This window comes from Tenrec ecaudatus, chromosome 16, assembly GCF_050624435.1.
Source record: "Tenrec ecaudatus isolate mTenEca1 chromosome 16, mTenEca1.hap1, whole genome shotgun sequence".
Taxonomy (NCBI): domain Eukaryota; kingdom Metazoa; phylum Chordata; class Mammalia; order Afrosoricida; family Tenrecidae; genus Tenrec; species Tenrec ecaudatus.
The window spans coordinates 9206613-9224754 of NC_134545.1; the positions used below are offsets into that span (position 1 = coordinate 9206613).

At 54.8% G+C, this 18142-nt stretch overlaps 1 protein-coding gene across 3 annotated transcripts in view; it reads left to right on the forward strand.

Moving 5' to 3' along the window:
* The first annotated feature begins 2141 nt into the window (after nt 1-2141).
* PXN (paxillin) overlaps nt 2142-18142 on the forward strand; it is a 48069-nt gene continuing 32068 nt past the window's right edge. For 2 of the 3 annotated variants that reach the window (XM_075533325.1, XM_075533326.1), the window contains exon 1: nt 2142-2307. In XM_075533325.1, the coding sequence (XP_075389440.1) occupies nt 2295-2307 (13 nt within the window). In that variant the 5' untranslated portion in view covers nt 2142-2294. The remainder of the gene's footprint in view (nt 2308-18142) is intronic. The other variant, XM_075533327.1, reaches the window with a different exon arrangement.

An 18142-nucleotide genomic window follows, 5' to 3' on the forward strand; every position in this document is an offset into this window, starting at 1 on the left:
AAAAAAACACTTTTATTGGCCTAGGATTCACACACCCTACATTTATTTCAGTGGTCGAAACACATTTTAAAAAGGTGTGTAAACATCACCACAATATATTTTAGAACATGTTCCTCATTCCTTATTTTTATCGAGCTCCCCATTTCCCTCCAGTCTTCCCTGACAAGGACCGTTCTGTGTACTTCATGTGCAATGTCTTGTTTCATCCTTCCAGGGATAACCATGAACACGGCTATGATGAAACTTCACTCTACAGAAGAGGCGACAGGCACCCGGAGTGAACAGTCAGAGAGTCACCATCCAGAAGCACAGCGAGGATTAGGAGATGAGCGGAGCCAGCCAGCCCAGGGGCTGCACACCGACTCCCTCCCGTGCCCCCCACCCCGCAGAGCAGAGAGGGTTGAGTGATCTGGGGCTGAACAAAGCATCCACTGCAGCCCAAATGAGGAGCCCTGGTGGAGGTATGGGCTAGGCATCGGACTAACCTCAGTGTCAGAGGTTCCAACCCCCTAGCTGCTTTGAGAGAGGTAGATGAGGCTGTCTGTCTCATCCTGTAAAGATTACCTTCTCAGAAGTCCTCTATAAGGTGTGGCGATGAGTTGCAATCGACTTGACGGCAGTGCGTTTTGAGTTTTGAGGTGGAAATGAACGGATGGCAGTGGGCCTTTGTTTTGTTTTGTGTGGGGTACCGGCTCCCACAATCTAATGGTTCCAAGAGGCGGTTAAGTGATTGAGGGGTAAAATTAAAGAGACATCAGACAAGGTACAGCATGCAAGTGCTCACCTCTGGGACTGCCATGACTTCAGGAGCCAGGTTGGCACAGAGAGAGAAAAAAAGATTTCCAATCAAGGCTTATATACACTCTAGGGGTATGCAAGCCCCCTTAATTATAGGTAACCACATACATAACAAAGTGGGCTGTATCCTAACCCTAAAAGGTCCCTGAGTACATTGGAGGAGTAATCCAACATCAGTGCCCAGCGCCCGGGACAGGTAAGGGGGAGTGGCTGCTGTCCTCAGAGCCTAGAGAGCAATAGCACATGTCTGCTCCCACAGTTAAAGCTGCCGGCTAGACAGCAGTCAGCCATGTCCTTGTAAGATGTAACTTTAAGGTAGCCCTATTAGGACATAGTGGGGAATAATATTGACTATGAGAATGTGATTGGGACTTGGGTTTCTTAACAGATGAAAATAAAGGCTTCATCCGTATGTACTCTCTTCCCGCTCTCTGCTTCCCACAGTTTTGTGATGTTTGGTTTTTGCAGCCCAGGGTGAAGGTGAAAGGAAATTTGGAAGACAAGGTAGGTGGTCTGGGTCCATCTGGCCATGGCGTGACCTCGGGAGCATCTGCTTTCTCAGGGGCCACCATTACCTCACCGTGGGGACCCTGGAGTCAGTTTTGGCAGGGCCAGCAGCCTGCCTTGTCCAAGCCAGTTAATCGCCAGTCCTTTCCTCTGAGGGGCCACTGGATGGTGAGTAGCCAAATGCTTAATCATATGCAACACACGGGGATGCCAATCCAGGTAGACCAGAACCACAAAGGGCTGTCGGAGTCCCTGCTTTTGGCTTTTGACTCTTCGCTGAAAGGTTGGCAGTTTGAACTCACCTAAAGCACCTGCCATCCGTCTGCTTCTGAAAGGCCACGCCCTCGAAATCTAGTCTGCACACGTGGGGTCACTCACCCTGAGTCCATCTGAATCCCAATGGCATCTAAGAGCTCTCTGTCTGGAGGACATGGGTGTGGGGGGGGGCAGGGGGGCGGTGAATTCCCAGGAGGTGGTGGACAGACAGGCAGGTGGGCGGGACATCTCCGGCCTTCCAGTGGACAAGTGATGATCGAGTCGTGAGGTTACGAAGACAGGACTGTAGACCGGTCAGGCACGTGGCTTGGAGGGACAGAAAGACTGTCCTGAGGGCTTGAAGGCCCGCTCAGCCGCAAGGGGGCGCCGCCGCCCCGCCCAGCCTCGCCCACCGCTTGCTGGCCGCGCGCTCGCGGGACGGCGCCGGGGGCGGGGCCAGCGTGTGCGCGGGGTGGGGCCAGCCGGGTGGCGGGGCGGAGGGGGCGGGGCCAGCGCGCGCGGGGCGGGGCCAGCCGGGGGGCGGGGGCGGGGCGCGCGCGCCCGCGGCGGCCGGGGGCGGGGCGGCGGCGAGGCGGGTGCGCGCGGCGGCGGCGGCGGCGCGTTCTGTTCCGGGCCGAGGCTCGCGGCGGAAAAGTTGCGGGGTGGAGAGGAACGTCCCCTGGACGCGCGGCGAGGACGACGCCGAGCCGGCTCCCGGCGCCCACGGCCCGGCCATGGACGACCTCGGTGAGTGAGCCGGAGGCTGGGGGAGCAGCCGCGAGGAGCGCGCGGCCCCGGAACGGGCGGGCGCGAGCGGGCGGCGGGGGCCGCGGAGCCCACCCTCTGCAGCTCGGGTCCCCGCGCCTGTCCGGCCGCCCCACGCACCGCGGGGCCAGGAGTCCGTCCTGCTGGGCCTGAGTCCCGAGCCAGGCCGGCCTCACAGCCGCCACCCCTCCGCCTCAGGGACGACCCCCAGCTCCAGACCCTCTTACCTCAGGGACCCACCCCCACTTCCGAGACCGGCTTCAGAGATGGGCCCGACCGCCACCGGGGCGGGACCCCCCACTTCCTGGACCAGACCAGCTTCTCAGCAGTGGGACCTTCACTTCCCTGACTGAACCCCACCCGACAGATTTACCACCCAACTTGGGGAGCAGCTGCCAGTCTTCCTGCCTTGCCCCTAATTTCCAGTCCCCTGAAGGGCCACCCGTGTTTTCCAGACAGCACTCTTGACTTCAGGGATCAATCCTCTACCCCAGCCCACCCTTTGATTTCACAAGTCAGACTCACAAGTTAGGGATGTGCCAACAACCACACCCCCATTTCAGGGACAAGTCTCCCCATCTGCCAGACTAACGCCCAACTTAAGAGCTGGTCACCCCTGTTCATTTCACGGATGAAGCAGTGCAGGATCAGAGCCCTGCAAGGTCCCTGCGCCCCCTCCGCTCCCTCTCCAATCGGCCCCTCCATTCTCAGAAGAGCCCCAACCCAGCCCCTTCATATCACAAACTTGCCCCAGCCTGGAAGGGTTAGTGGGGGAGCTAGGACTCTCCTCATGGCCCCAGACCCTGATGAAATGCCAGGGGAATGAAGTGGAAAGAGGGCCCCAAGGAATGGCCCTGAACTTGTCCTAACTGGCAAGACCCCGGCCCCTCCCGCCCCTTCCAACCAGGGCCTGCTGGAAGCCATACAGGTGAGGAGGGCAGGGTGCCCAGAACACACTTCCTGTTTTCTGGCTGTCAGAGCCCCCTCCCCAGACCTGATCTGGTGTGAGGGCCGGAGGGAGCTTCTCCAAGGGGCTTGGTGCCAGGGTTCTAGGAATGCCTGAAGTGGCAGAGCTCTGAGCTAAGGCTGTGAGGAGGGGAAAAAAGAAGTTGTTTCTTCTCTGTGGGAGCCTTGTCTGCTCTCTTTGGACTGTGGTGGCTTCCTCTGTCCCAGGCTCTGAGGACTGGATTCATCCTGGCCCCAAGCACAGGGCGCTCTAAGTTAAGACTGGATGTTTGTGGGCGTGGAGATTCCAAGAAAGGAGTTCTGGTGGTTATGCCCTCAGCTGCTCACAAGGCTAGCTGTTCGAAACCTGCTCTTGGCCACCCCGCTCAGAGAAAGACAAGGTTGTCTGCTTCTGTAAAGTGCTTCTCTGTCCTGTAGGGTCACTGTGGGGCTCAGGCATGACTGCTCCCCAACAGCTTCCTTTGTGGGTCAGGGGTGCTTTGGGGAGATCTTGGAGGTGGTGGAGGGTCCCTGCCTGCTTTGCAGAGCATCGTGGCTGCCATGCATAGTTCTGCCTTTGGGTCAGGCTTGGCACCCACTTTTCTAATGCACTCAAGGTTGGCATAGCTTCTGGGCAGGTATTTATTTTCCATATAAAATAACAAAGCTGAACAGAGGCTGGGGGGTTTCCTTTTGAGCTTGGATCGGACAGCCCAGTGGGGGCTGGGAGTGGATTGAGGCCTTCTGACCTGCTGGTGTGGTTGTCTCATTTCTAGACAGCCCAGTGCTGTTCAGAGGACTGAGAGAGTCTTTGTACAGTACAGTCGAAGTCCGGAATTCCTGTGTTCTGATAAACCCAGAAAAAAAACAACAACAAAAAAAGAAAACCACTGCCATCGAGTGGATTCTGACTCATGGTCACCCTGTTACAGGGTTTCTGAGACTTTGCAAATGTTTACGGGAGCAGGCTGCTCCCGAGGAGCACCTGACAGGTTTGAACTGCCTTCTGATGGGCTTCTGTCTAGAGCCCGGAAATGGAGTTTAATCTCTGAAAGGAAGGAGAGTAGAGTGGCAGAAGAGATTGTGGAAACTTAAATTTACTGCCTGCCAACTTCTGTTGCCTCTAGATGCCCATCCTCGTAAGAGTCCTTTAATGGAGCCCTGGGGCTGTAGTGGTTACGATGGGCAGCTCACTGCAAATCAGCAGTTCGAAACCACCAGCCACTCTGTGGGAGAAAGATGAGGCTCTGTGCTGAAGAAAAGAGTTGCAGTCTGGGAAACTCACAGGGGGCAGTTCTACCCTGTCCTTTAGGGTCACTAAGAGTTGAAATGGACTTGACTGCAGTGAGTTTGGCTTGGTGTTTGAAGGCTGCTGGGAGACACTTCAGTTGCAACCTTGGGAAGACAAGCGTGGCGAACTGCTTCCAAAGGGTGTCCCCACCCTGGAAACCCTGTGCAGAGGTTCACTTGTCTGAGGCTGTATAGTGTAAAGGGGACAGAGAGCCCAACAGCTATCTCTGAGACCTACAGCTCTTGTGAACCCAGAGGAACACTGGTGGGGGTTGGGGGGAGGGGTGGCTGCCACCTGTAACGAGAGTGTGTGTGTGTGTGTGTGTGTGTGTGTGTGTGTGTGTGTGTGTAGGCAGAGCTCCATTTCTGCCTGGTGGACTGCTGGACCAATTGGGGGGCGGGGGAGGGGAGAGGGGAGGAATTCGCCTCAAGACACGCTCAGCTGTCTGCATGGCTGCCCACATCACCCATCCGTCAGTCAGCTGTTTTTTTTCCTTAGGCTGGACACAAAAGGCCAAGCCTCCTGTTTTTATTTTCCTCCTGAGCTGTGGGCCTCTTGGCCCCTGACAGAGAGGGAGAGGTTACTGGCTGGCCTGTGACAGGGCCAGAGGGGGCAGAGCCTCCTCTGTGACTTTGATTTTGTTTGGATCTTTTCACAAAAATCTGGCGTGGGGACTCTCCCCTGTCTGGAGCTGCCAGTGGCAACGTTGCCATGTGTGGTTTTAATGAGCTACAAATTTATGGCTCTTTGGGCAGAAAATCCCAAGGGCTGCCTGTGTGCCCTCGTGCCCCCGTGGTGCTGTGGGGTGGCCGCTGGTGGCTTTGCTCATGACCGTGCAGAGGCTGGAGCTGTTCAAGTTCTGGCTGGAGTTTCCTGGACAGAGTTTCCACAACACTGAGCGCACCCTCTGTTGACGCCCTCCCCAGAGCAACTTGTCCTGCTCCCAGGGCTTCCTGTGGTTGGGGGGCGGGAGCTCCGACCACAGCTGTGCTCCCTCCTGTCTGGGAGACAGTGCTGTTCTCAGGCGGGCGTCCCCCAGAGCAGCGCCTTGTCGTGGGGGGTGGGGGTGGGTGTGTGTGTCCTCACCCCCTCTCTGAGAGGGAAGTGAGGAAGTCCTGAATGCACCGCCCAACCAGTTGGCGTAGAGACTCCAGGTGGGGTCTGTGCAGCGCGTGTGCGTGTGTGTGTGTATGTGTTGGGGGTGGGGTGGGGGGCCGTGCTTCACAGGGTTTTCAGTGGAGTGGCTGCCTTTTTTTGAGAGCAGATAGATTGGTCAAGCCTTCTGAGATGCCTCTGTGTGGACTGGAACCAGTCAAGCTCCTTAAGCGTCTGCATCGCCCTGGGTGCCTCCAGCCCCTGCAATTCGCTTTGCTGGCGTATATATGAGGGAGCTTCCGAGAGTTTGTGGACGCATTCTGCTATCTTTTCATACCGGTCTCCACCCAGTTTTTGAAACTCTATCCTTTGACAGGAAGTAAAACAGTGTTACTCCTAGTTCCAGTTCACTTTTCAAAATACTCAGACACCCTGCCAAGGAGAACTGCCCCTGAGGGTTTGACTCTTTATGGGAGAGAAAGCCTGGCCTTTCTCCCTCGGAGCAGTTGGTGGCTTCGAACCGCCAACTTCAAGGCTAGTCATCTAATGCATAACCACTGCGCCACCTGGGCTCCTCAGTGCACAGGTTTATTCCAGACGAAACGTGTTGACACAGGCCTCTGAGCGGTGGGTGCTACAGACAGGTTTTCTCTGGCGCAGACTTCCCTTGGTCTCCGTAGGGGGCCTTCAACGAAGATGGTCCGGTTTAACAGTGTCTTCCGAGGGGATCGGCTGGGCCGGTTCCGTTCAAGGCAGAGAAGTCGGAAGGTTGTCGGACTGTTGTTTGGAATCCAGTCAGCTCAGCAGGTTTTCCTGAAAGACACAGGACAATCAGGGAGGCTCTAGTGTGAAGACATTTTTAGAGAGTTGTTCAAGCTTCATTGGTAAAAAGGACAGAAAAGTTGCCCCAGGAATTTTTTTCCCCGTCACGACACTGCACCTGTTCATCCTTTGTCATTGTCAAGGCTGTCCTATGAGGACTTCTCGGAGAAACTACAACCCCACACCTTAGGACTACAGAGTTTTTGTTTCCCAAAGCCATTTAAAAAGAACATAATTTAAGGCCCCGGAGGAAGCCCAACTTGTCTGATAAGTCAAAGAACTGAGACTTCTTTAGGAAAGGGTCACCAGAAGCCACACCCGCTGCCATCGGGTTGATTCATACTCAGAGTGACTCTAGGACAGGGTAGACGGTCCTTGTGGGGTTCTGAGACGGTAACTCCTTATAGGAGCTCAAGAGCCTCATCTTTCTCCTATGGTGCAGATGGCGGTTTTGAACTGCTAACCTTCCCGTTAACAGCCCAATCCGTAACCACTATGCCACCCATGCTCCTTTCAGGGAAAGGTTAGAAGATAAGGGAGCACCGCCTTCAGAAGTGTATGCACTGAGATGGAGAATATGTTGAGAAATAACAGCTTCACGTTTTGATCTTTTTAATAAAGGTACCTGTGATTTCGCAGCAATACTTTAATAAGATACATATATTTTAAATTTTGGGTTAGGTGGAGGGTTGACATTTCAGAGAGTGTGTGGAAAAGCGGAGGTAAAAGATAAAGGCATTCTTCAGAAGCTTTATGAAGCCTCTGGGCCCTGAGCTTTCTGTGTGTGTGTAATCCTGGGTGGCAGGGTCAAGTCCTCAAGGACTAGCTGACAGGTTGATGGGCTGGACTCCCCTGAGGCATGATGGGCGACAAGTCTGCGAAGGGCGCGACCTTGAAGGAGACCCCTCCATGGTGAGCAGCCCCAGCCTTCTGTGTAGAGCAGCAGAGGTTTGAGACCAGGCCCCAGTTCCGGCCAGTGACCTCCTGCGAGGCTGGTGTCTAGCCCAGGGCATGTGTGTATCTGTCCTGCCTGGGCTCTACTGAGTAATTGGCAACTGAGCCCGTTCCTGTGTGTGGCTATACAGAAGTGAGTGTAACCTTTAGCATTTCCATCCTGGGGCTGTCCCCGTCCCCAGGAAATGGACTGTATGGCCACGGGAGGGTCCAGGCAAACCTTGGTGGCTCTGCCTTCCATGGCCCACCAAGGGGGCTGCCAGCTGTTGGCAATGTCCAGTTGCTGCTGGAGTCTGGACATGGCTCCTTTCAGCTTCTCTGCCGGCCTGACCCTTCGGAAAACAGTACCTCATTGTCCCTGGGGGTGATGCCGGGGGAGGGGCAGGGGACTTGCCTGGGGCATTCCAGGCAGTGGAGCCTCCCAGTTTCCATGGAAAGTCTGGATCTGCGCTGGTCCGACTGTGGTGCCTCTGTGTGTTAGGCCAGGGTCAGGGCACCCAGCTGCGGGGCCTGAGGGAGAGGCCGATTTAGTCTGGACGGTCAGTGCCTGCCTAGTTGCCCTACCATCTTGCCAAGTCTCCTCTGGACCATGGGCTCAGACCCGTGCCAGTGGGCCTGACTCTGCAGCAGGTGCAGTGTCTGCTGGGCTGAGCCGTCTGCCTCTGGGGTCCTTCTCCGAGCATCCCCCATGGCCACATTGACGAGTTGAGCAGCCAAGCACCCTCTTTCCTCCTGTGGTCACTGCACATGATCGTGTGGACCCTCCCGAACTTCCCTCGGGCCTCAGCTGTGGAAGAATCTTCCAAGCCCCTCCAGCCCCCTCCGTTGCCCTGCTCCAATCTCTTCATTAATAGTAGCAAACACCTGTCAATCCAAAACTCACTGCCATTAGGTCGATTCCGACTCATAGGGACCCTACATAGCAGCAGTTCTCAACCTGTGGGGTGTGACCCCTGGGGAATCAAACGACCCTTGCACAGGGGTCGCCTGATTCATCACAGTAGCAAAATGACCGTGATGAAGTAGCAATGAAAATAATTTTATGATTAGGGGTCACCACCACATGAGGAACTGTATGAAAGGGTCACGGCATGAGGAAGGTTGCGAATCACTGCTATCAAGCGTCTCTGAGGCTTTAAATGTTGGTTTTTAACCAGTTTAGTTGGCACATAATCCGCACATCATTCAGTAGTCTACTCGTACTCGGCTGTAAAAGTTTCTGGGAGCAGACAGCCTCATCTTTCTCCTGAGGAGCGGCCGGTGGGTTTGAACTGAGTCAAAGTCACCGCCACAGTGACAGAAAGGTGGCCTCATTCAGGAGTCCCAGCGACCTCTCCTTCCGCTTCGGACTGAGATGCTGAAGCTGCTCTGGTCGCCCTGGCTGGGGTGCTGTTCCTTTGTAGGGTGCTCCAGCTCCTCACTGCCCTGCCGAGCCCTCCCGCTCCCCCTCCTGCTCGGCCTCCCGCTTCTCTTCCTGTTCTTCCTTCTTTTTTCTTGCTTGAGAATCCAGGCTCAGGACAGGGTCACCTCGGCAGTGACCACGTGTCCAGCTTACGTCATCAGCTGCAGTGGAGAACCCTGGATGGGTCGTCTGAGGCCCCTTGTCCACCTCGTCTGGCTGCAGACAAGCCCTCCTGCACCCTCTGTCACCTCTCCAGTGTGGCTGTACATGTGCACTGGCGTGGGCGTGCGTGTCCGCATGCACATCCACGCACGCAATCTCTCTCTTTCCCCTCTTCCCTCCTTGTCTCCCCTTCCCTTTGCTCAGAGCTCTGTCCCTTGCCATTTGAAGGATCCCATTTCCAGAGAAGGAAGCTTTGGAAACATTTTAGGGTGGCGAATAGAGAGTTGAGGGTGTCTTATTGTATGGGGTGAAGGGGGAGGAGTCGGAGCTGGAGCTAGAAACAGAGATAGAGAGAAGCAAGAAGTAAATTTCTAAGAAATGGCATCTCAGCAATGAATAATGGCTGGTGCCACCTCCCCTGGGACAACCCAGGGCCTCCAGAACCTCACGGGGTCCACTCTAGGCCTCACTTTAGGCTGGTTCCGAGTCTCACCCCTGGCTTTTCCTGTTCTGTGAGGTCATTCAGCTAACGAATGGATTGCCTGCCCAGGGGGGCTCCCCCGGGCTGGCAGAGCATGGGCATGGTGAGGGCGACCACCTTCCGGCCAGGCCCAGCAACGCGTGGTGACCACCAAGTCTCTGAGGAAGTGTCTTTTGATGGTTGCCTCTTGTGTGGTTGTGGTTTTACGGGAGGATGCCCTTGCTGGGGGGTGTGTGCTAACATCTTTGGGCGTGAAGTGCTACTGGATGCTTGCAAGTTAGTCTTCCATGATACAGTAAAAATTAAACAGTGCGAGTGTATCTAATACCAGGAGCCGCTCTGGCGGCACAGTGGTTCAGCTCCTTGTTGCTAACGGGGAAGCCCACCGGCTACTCGACTTCTGTACAGCTGAGAGCATTAAGGAACCCAAGGGGCTAGATTTCTGTCCTTAGGTTGCTATGAGCTGGAATTGACAGCGACGGTATCAGGTTTACAAATGTAACCAAACCCTTTACCCTCGAGTCATTTCTAACTCCTGAAGACCCCGCATGTGACAGAGAACCACTCCATCGGGGTTCTTGGTGGTGCCCTTTATGGAGACAGATGGCCTGGTCTGTCTCTTTCCTTATTACTATTGTCATTATTATCCTGACATGTTATTATGGTTTGGACGAAAGTTTACAGAGCAGATCAATTTCCTATGCAATAATTCAGATGCTGTTTTTGGGGTTACCTTAGGAGGAATCCACCAAGCTCTTCTTTCCCATTGCCTCTGGGCAGGTTCGAACCGCCAACCTTTAGGTTAGTAGTCAAGTGCAAACCATTTGTGCCTGCTTGTGCATGCACACACAGGTGTGCACTCACATACCGGCTGGTGTGCATGCAAAATGGGAAACCGTTCAACAAGTAGCGAATCTAAGTGGAGGGTAGGTGGGCGTTTATTATTTTAGTCTTTCTCCTTCTCTGCCCTCTAGACATTGGGGGGGGGGGATTAGAAACCAGGAAAACATAAAACCTTCTCAAGGTCGTATCAAGAACCCTGCCCTCAGGGGGTGCTGGGGAGTGTATCAGTCATTGACCTGAGTGACCTCCTGTGGCTCTCTGGGCAGGTGCTGGAGCAGAGACTGGCTGAACCATCAGGAGCTCAGGCCCTGGGACCCACTGTCGGCTGGGGGCAGGGTGCAGAGCCACACATGACCTGTGCCAAAAGAGACCAGGTCAGCTGTCCTCAGCTCACATGTGTGGAGGCAGCGGGGCATTGCTAGTTTGTGGTGACATTAGCTGGACATCGGGGCCAGGCCAGTGAAGGTCTGAGGGCTGTCTGGAGGGGGAAGGGATGGCTGGGGCTGGCCGGGGCAGCTCCAGCTCTGGGGGGGGGGGCGGGGGCGGGGATGCCATTTGCTTCACATCATAAACTTCTTATCTGTGGCCAAAGGAATACCAACCTCCTGTGGGCAGTGTGGGCTGGGGCAACCCAGGCCCTTTGCTTGCCTCTCTAGCTAGCTCCCCAGCCCTCCTGACTTCAGCCTTCCCCTCCTGGAATCCCCACTCCCGGGTCCCCAAGGGCCTTGTTTGTGCTGACTCAAAGCTGGACCGCTGGACCCTCCCATCTGTTTTTGGGAATTCGCTGGAATTGGGCCGTGGCCCCTTTGGCCCCAAGGCAGGGGTGATGGCTCCGGAGCCTCCCTGAAACGCCCTGGGCCGGCAGTAGCACCCCCCCCCACGCCCTCTAAGGGAGGGCGTTCCTCTTCGGGGCTCCTTTCACAGCTTCAGGGTCACAGAGCTGCCCACTGTGTAGGGTCGAGAGCCCTTCCCAGTAAGGTCCCTGAGTGGTATGTCAAGGCCTCACTCTGCCTGTGTGTGAGCAGCATGGTGTGTGTGAGTGTGTGTTTTGCTTGGGGGAGGGGATGGGGGAGGGGGTGGTACTGGGAGGAAGCTGTATGTAATTCTTGGCTGGGACTCAGGTAATTGTTTTAATGAAATGGAATGCAACTTACTCAGAGCCCGGCTTGGCAGAAACAGCCTTGTTCTGTTCTGTTTTCTGTTTTCTCCTTGGGGGGCAGGAGGGGGGAGGGGGCGCACACATCTCCAGCTGTTTGGAATAGAAAACTCTGGGTGAGCTGGACCCCACCAGGTGGGTGGGACCCGCCAAGGAGCTCAGGGTGCTTGAAGGCCCTAGGTCCCATCTGGACATCTATCTCTCCAGTGTGTCTCTACGGAAGAGCCTTGGGGCCTAGCCTCTTCTTGTAACAGAAAACTGTTACTGAAAACAGGTGATAAAATGGGTGATAAAGCACTTCCCCTGCCTCCCTGGGTGGTGGTGGTGGTGGGGTGCTGAGCACTCAGTGGCTCCACCCACCATGTCTTCCTTCCCCCTCAACATCATTTCTCATTTATACCTGGCCTCCACCCCCAGTTCCTGGGTTGACACACAGTCCGAGTCTACCCAGAAGTGCCTCAGAAGAAAGCCCTGGTGAAGTATTGGTCATGGAAATAGCTGTGGAGCCCTGCTCTTCCCGGACATGTGGAGCGCCATGACTTGGGATTAACGTCATAGTGTTATTTTTGTAAAACCCCTGAAGCAGAAGGGTTTCTTTCATGATACTTGGTTCCTCGACCACACCATCAAGAGTTACAGTCTCGGAAAATCACAGGGACAGTTTTACCCTCCCCTGTAGGGTCGCTATCGGGTTGGCATCGACTCGCTGGCAGTGAGTTTGGTCTTCTGGTGCTTTGCCGAGTCATTGGGAAGACCTAGGAGAGATTTTCTAGCCTAAATGTCTAGGGATTACGCTGGAAATGTCTTGCTGGGTTCCTGGGGAACCCTCAGGGACCACACCATTGAGTCCCTGCACCTGTAACTGGAGAAACTTGATTTTTCAGCCCCAGATGTTGGGGCGCCGGGTTTTGCATTCCCCCCCTCCCGTAATCTCCCATGAGGAGAGATGCGGCAGTCAGCTCCTGTGATGACTGACCATCTCAGAAGCTCGAAGGGGCACTTGTATTCTGCCCTAGTGAGTCACTATAAGTCGGGATCCACTGGAGGTGTGGTTTTTGTTTTTTTTTACTTTCCCCCATCAGTGTAGAATCTGTGGCGTCACAGACCTCGGACCCTCCCCACTTCCTTTCCCTGTGGTTTCCTCATTTTACTCCCCTTCCCGCCCGCCCTCCTGCGCTTTGCTCCTTTCTCTGTTTCCAGCCGGCATGAGCCACACTGGCATACCCTTCTCTCCCTGGGCCCTCCACGGCACCCTGGCTGCCATGTTTTCCCTCCCTCCCTCCACAGAACCTCCCATGTCAGGCCTCCTCTCCCACTTCCTTCTCCGAGCCCTTCCTGTGCCTGTGTGTTTTTCCAGAGGCTTCTCTCCGGCCTCCCCGGGTCGGTTCATCTGCTTGTGTGACCTCTTCTGTCACTGAGCTGGTGACTCCTAAATTTATCTTTTCCCCCCTGACGTGGGTCCCATTGTCCCAAGTCTTCCGGTTTGCCCGCCAGCAGTGAGCCCATTCATTTCCTCTGTACTGGCTCCCTCTTGGTGGCCCTATTGTCTGATTTCTCTGTCCTTGTCCCCTCTGCTCTCTTGGCCTGTGTTCACTCATGGACAGTTGAGCAACACTCTTTGGAGGCTTCATCCGTTCTGGGATGGTTCCCACAACAATGAGGGCAGGCAGCGGCTGTCCCTTTGTCCCCGGATGAGGAAGCTGAACTTCGGGAGGCTCCAACGGGTCAGGACACACCCCTGCGTCTCCACTGATCATTCCCGCTCTGGCCCCATTTGCTCTTGGCTGCTTGCTGCTGAAAACCTGCGGGGTCCAAGAAGCAACTCTCAGGTCGATGGGGGCATGGTTACCCCGATGTTGGGTTTTCCTAGTCTTTGAAAATGCTTCAGAATCAGAGGCGAGCATTTAAAGCATCAGGAGACGACACGGAGCAATCGGCATGCCTGGTTTCTCCTGGAAAGTTGGATTGAACTGCTCAGGACCGTCATTCCTACGTGGCACCCAGCGGCTTCCGTCCTCTTGTTTGGCCCTCTGTGTCCCCACGGGATGGAGCCATGAGGGTGCCGCCGCCGCCTGCGGGAAGGTTAGGGGCTCGAGCCCACCAGCTGCCCACCGGAGGAAGATGGTGACAGTCTGCTTCCATAAATAATGGGTGTGTGGATCGCTGTAACAGCTGTGAGAACCCCCATAAAGTGATTTATATGTGTATATATATATATGTATGTATATACATATATATATACACACATATATAAACAAAAAAACAATGCTCAACAGAAAACCAAAACCCAATTCTTAGATCACTTCCTTTGAAACCAGATGGCGGCAGTTCTGCTCTGCACTGGCCGAAGAGAGGCCTAGCGTCCGGTGAAGTCAGTCACAGAAAGCGCTGCAGAATACAGTCCAGCATCCACGCGCAAGCTGCTAGCCACAAGTCGCACTTGGCCGCAGTGGGCTTGCTTTATTCCGCTGTCATCTGCATTGCGTCTCACCTTCTGTCAAGGTGAAACTCAACTCCTGAGCACTCCCGGCACTTAGCTCTGCCTCCAGTCGGATCGCTTTCCAAGTGGCAGAAAGAATCTGCCTCCCCCTCCTGCATCTGCCCACACCCTCTGCCTTTGAGATTCCTGAGAAACCACCTGTCTGAAGAGGCTTTTTTTTTTTTCTTCCATGATTTAAACCAGCCAACCTCTAACTTAATCTGGACCTTGAACCTTCTACTTTAGTGTGATCGTGCAGATGAGGGTAAATTGGGCTCCTTCTGCCTGCCCTACAGACCCCCCGGTGGCACTGTCAGGTAAGTGTTAGACTGCTCACCGCAGGGTCGGTGGTTCAGACCCACCAGCTGCACCACAGGAGACTAATGAGGCTGTCTGTCCCTATAAAGATGGACAGCCTTGGAAACTGCATGTAGAGGGGTTCTGTGAGTCAGAACAGGGCGCAGGGGCAATGGTTCTCCTCCTCTGTGCCCTATAAGCTGTCTGAAGGCAGTGGTGTGTCTGGCTGCCCTGCAAGTCTGACCGTCAGGACTGCTCCCTCCTTGCGGTGGTTGCTTAATACACATTTGATGGTGGTTACTGATTACATGGGGCTGAGCTGCTGACACCCACTCCGGTGCCTCTAGCAAACCACTTCCTCCACAGGCAGCTCCGCGAGTGAAGCCCTCTGGGTTCGGGCCGGGCAGGCAGCAGAGGGCCACAGGCAGAGCACAGGCCACAGCCGTGGGCCAGGTAGCCTCAGCAAGTCCCTCCGGAGCCTCCTCGTTTGTGAAATTCCCATCAAAGGACGGTAGCAGTGGTCCCAGGTCCCTGAAATAGCCAGGCATTGGGCTGGGGCTGGGTGTCCTGTGTCACCTTCTGGTGCCTGCCAGCTACACTCTCTACTCTCGGAAGTGGACACTTAGTTCCCAGGTGCCTGGCTGGCTGACCAGACCCTGCAGCGCCTGGAGGAAAGTGACCTGGGACTGTTTGTGGCCTGAAAGTGAAGTGGCGGTAGCCCGTGCTGATGGGGAAGTTGAGTTTTGACTTTTTGACATCCCATTTCCTCCGGGCCTCTTTGGTGGCTTTGGCTTGATTTGTACCGTGGGATCCTCTTGCACTAACCTTTGCAAGCTGCTTTCCGGGGCCACTCTGGGTGGTGACATCCAGATCAGTGTTGGGCTTCTCTCAGCGTGACAGCATCCCTCCCGCTCCAGGCAGGCCATGAAGGGTGCTGGGCAGCACTGTGCCCCCTCCCCTCCCTTAGGTAGTGCTGCCATAGAGGCTCCTGGAGGTTGTCAGCTCTGACCTTGCAGCCACCTGACCTATAATGGTTCACTCGCTGGGCTGCTAACTCTAGTCCACCCAGAGGTGCCTTGGAAGAAAGATCTAGCGGTCTGCTTTGTGAAAACCTCAGTGGAGCACCATTCCGGTGTCACAGTGTTGACTCAGTCTGTGTCTCTGTCGCCTGAGCCAGGTTGATAACCAGGCTTCTCCAGCTCTGCACTCTTGGCGTCCAGGCGCACTGCAGTGGTGGAGAAGGGGAGATGGGTGTTAGAACAGCAAGCAGAGGAGGCATAGCCATCAGGCAGCAGCAGGCCAGGGACTGGGAGGTCCTGAGCGCCTCTGGTCCTTTTGGGGCCCCTTGAAGGGTTGGGCCTGCCCTGGGCTTGAAGTGCCTGCAAGAATCCTGGGCCAGGCTTCCCTGCTGCCTCAGCCCTACCAGAAATGGTCAGGGCCTTAGGTGTGGATGGGAGCTGCCTGTCCCTGCACTTTGCTTTCTCTGGATTGGCCACATCCCCTGGTCTCTGAGCTGGACCAGCCATGGTGGGCAGGCGGGTGGCTAGGGAATAGGCTTCCATCACGGAATAGCTCAGGCATGTTGAGTGGGGCTGGTCCCTCTAGGGTGGGTAAACAGGCCAGCGACAGCCTTGTGGACACTGCCCTGTGCGTTTGGCTGCCCTCCTGCGCTCACATGGTCACAGCCACACCCCGGGGAGTGTACTTTGGGTCCTCTGTCCCCTTTTAGTGTCACCTTGGCTGCATCTGTGGGGTGAGGTAGCTGTTGGGGTGGCTGGGTGGCCTCCAGTTGCACCATCTCAGGTGGTCTCTTTATCTGCCGTGCCCTCATCTTTCCAAGAATTCCTGACCCCACCTTCTTGGGGAGGGAGCCCTGGTGGCACAGAGGGTTAAGCTCCAGGCTGTTAATGGCAAGTGTCTCCCACCAGCAATTCCGAGAAAGAAAGACGAGGCTGTCGGTCACGGTAAAGATTTATAGTCCTAGAAACCGAAAGGAGCAGTTCTCCTCTATCCTCTGGGGTCGGAATTGATTCATGGGTGGGAAGCTGGATTTCCTTTTGGTCTTTCTTGGGAAATGAACACTTGGCGGCTTGTTGCCTGCTCGGCTGTTCAGAGGCTGCCTAGCCTGAAACAAGCTAGGGAAGAAGAGCCGTGTCACCTGGAGGTGGTGGCTGTGGTTTCCGATGGTCACGAGTGATCATCTGCTTCCAAGCATCCTGTTTGTACTCCGAGATCCTCTGGGACACTGACCTGCAGTCAGCTGTTGCCTGCCTGGCCATGGGGCCAGGGGTGTCACAGTCCATCTGCCCGTAGGTCCCTCCAGGTCCCTGTGTACTGATGACATTGCTGGTAGCATTGCCTTTGGGCTTGGTCCTGCCTCTCCTCTCCTCCTGCCCCTTACAGCCTATGAGGCCCACCCTCCTGACTTTCTGCTTGAGTGTCCTCTGGGCTCTGTGCTGATGGACTGCCACAGAGGCCCACCCTTCCAGGGATGGTGCCCTGGGCATCCTTTCTTCCTGGGGTTAGGGGTCCCCAGCCTTCCCCTTCCCTTGGAGCTGCTTGTTTCTCATCTGTGTCACCCAGTGAGTCTCCGTCCTAGATTGACATCGCAAAGGGCGTTTCCTGGCCTTTTAAAAAAACAAATGCAAAAACCGTTGAAACTCGCCGCCCCCTCTGTGTTTTATAGATGGACAGACACATAGAGGCCCTCAGTGGAGAAAGGACTTGTCCAGGTGACTTAGTCACCAAGCGCGTCCTAGCCCCTTTGTTGGGATTTCTGGTGCCCTCGTCTTCCTCATCTCCAGAATCAAATGTCCTCCAGTAAGGCAACAAGCCCTGTTTCTTAGGCACCAGGTTTACACTCAGCTGCGACCTAAGGGCTGTGAGTTAACCATCCCAGTGGTGCCACAGAAGAAAGGCCTGGTGATCAGTATCCCTAAAAGTTCCCCTGAGACAACCGATTACAAGACTACGTATAGCCTCCTCCCTGGGGGGTGGACAGCAGAGAAGAGGGCGGGGCGGGGGGAGACATTGGACAGTGTAACACGTGACAAAATAATAACAATTTGTGAATTATGAAGGGTTCATGAGGGAGGGGGAGGATGAGGAACCCATATTACGGTCTCAAATAGAAGGCGAATGTTTTGAGAATGATGATGGCAACAAATGTACATATGTGCTTGACACGATGGATGTATGGATTGTGATAAGAATTGTATGAGCCCCCAATAAAATGATTTAAAAAAATAAGTTCCTCTAAGACAACTGTACTGTGTGGAGCAGCTCTGCCCTGTAACACACGGGCCGGCTATGAATTGGAATTGACTTGAAGGCCACCCCTCTGTTTTATCGCTCCCCATTGTCATTTGGTTCCCAGTATTGTTACTTAGTTGCATAAAAGTTTTTATATCAAAGGAGATATATGTTTTCCAAGAAGAAAGGTAGGAAAGGGAAAGTCCCTCCTTCCGCTCTCCCACCAGGATTCATTGTTACCAACCGTCTAGTGCATGTCTTTCCACGCCCTTTCCAAAGCCTACTTAATACTATACCTGCCTTCCATTTGAAAAAAATGCGTATTATGAAGATCAGTTATGTCCCTCGCTCCCTTTAATACATGACTGGTGTGGTTGTTTTTTCTCGATTATCCATCTTATACATATTCTGTGTGGAACATTTCAGTACAACAGAGAGACACAGAATTCCATGAACCATTAAGACAAAACCAAACCTGTTGCCATCCAGCTGATTCTAACAGAGCCTTTTAGGACAGAGACTCCCCTGGAGGGTGCCCAAGGCTGTAGTTTTCACAGGGGCAGTCTGCTACCTCTTTCTCCTCGGGTGCAGCTGGTGGCTTCTAGCCGCCGCCCTTCCAGTGAGCTTTAACCCCTGGG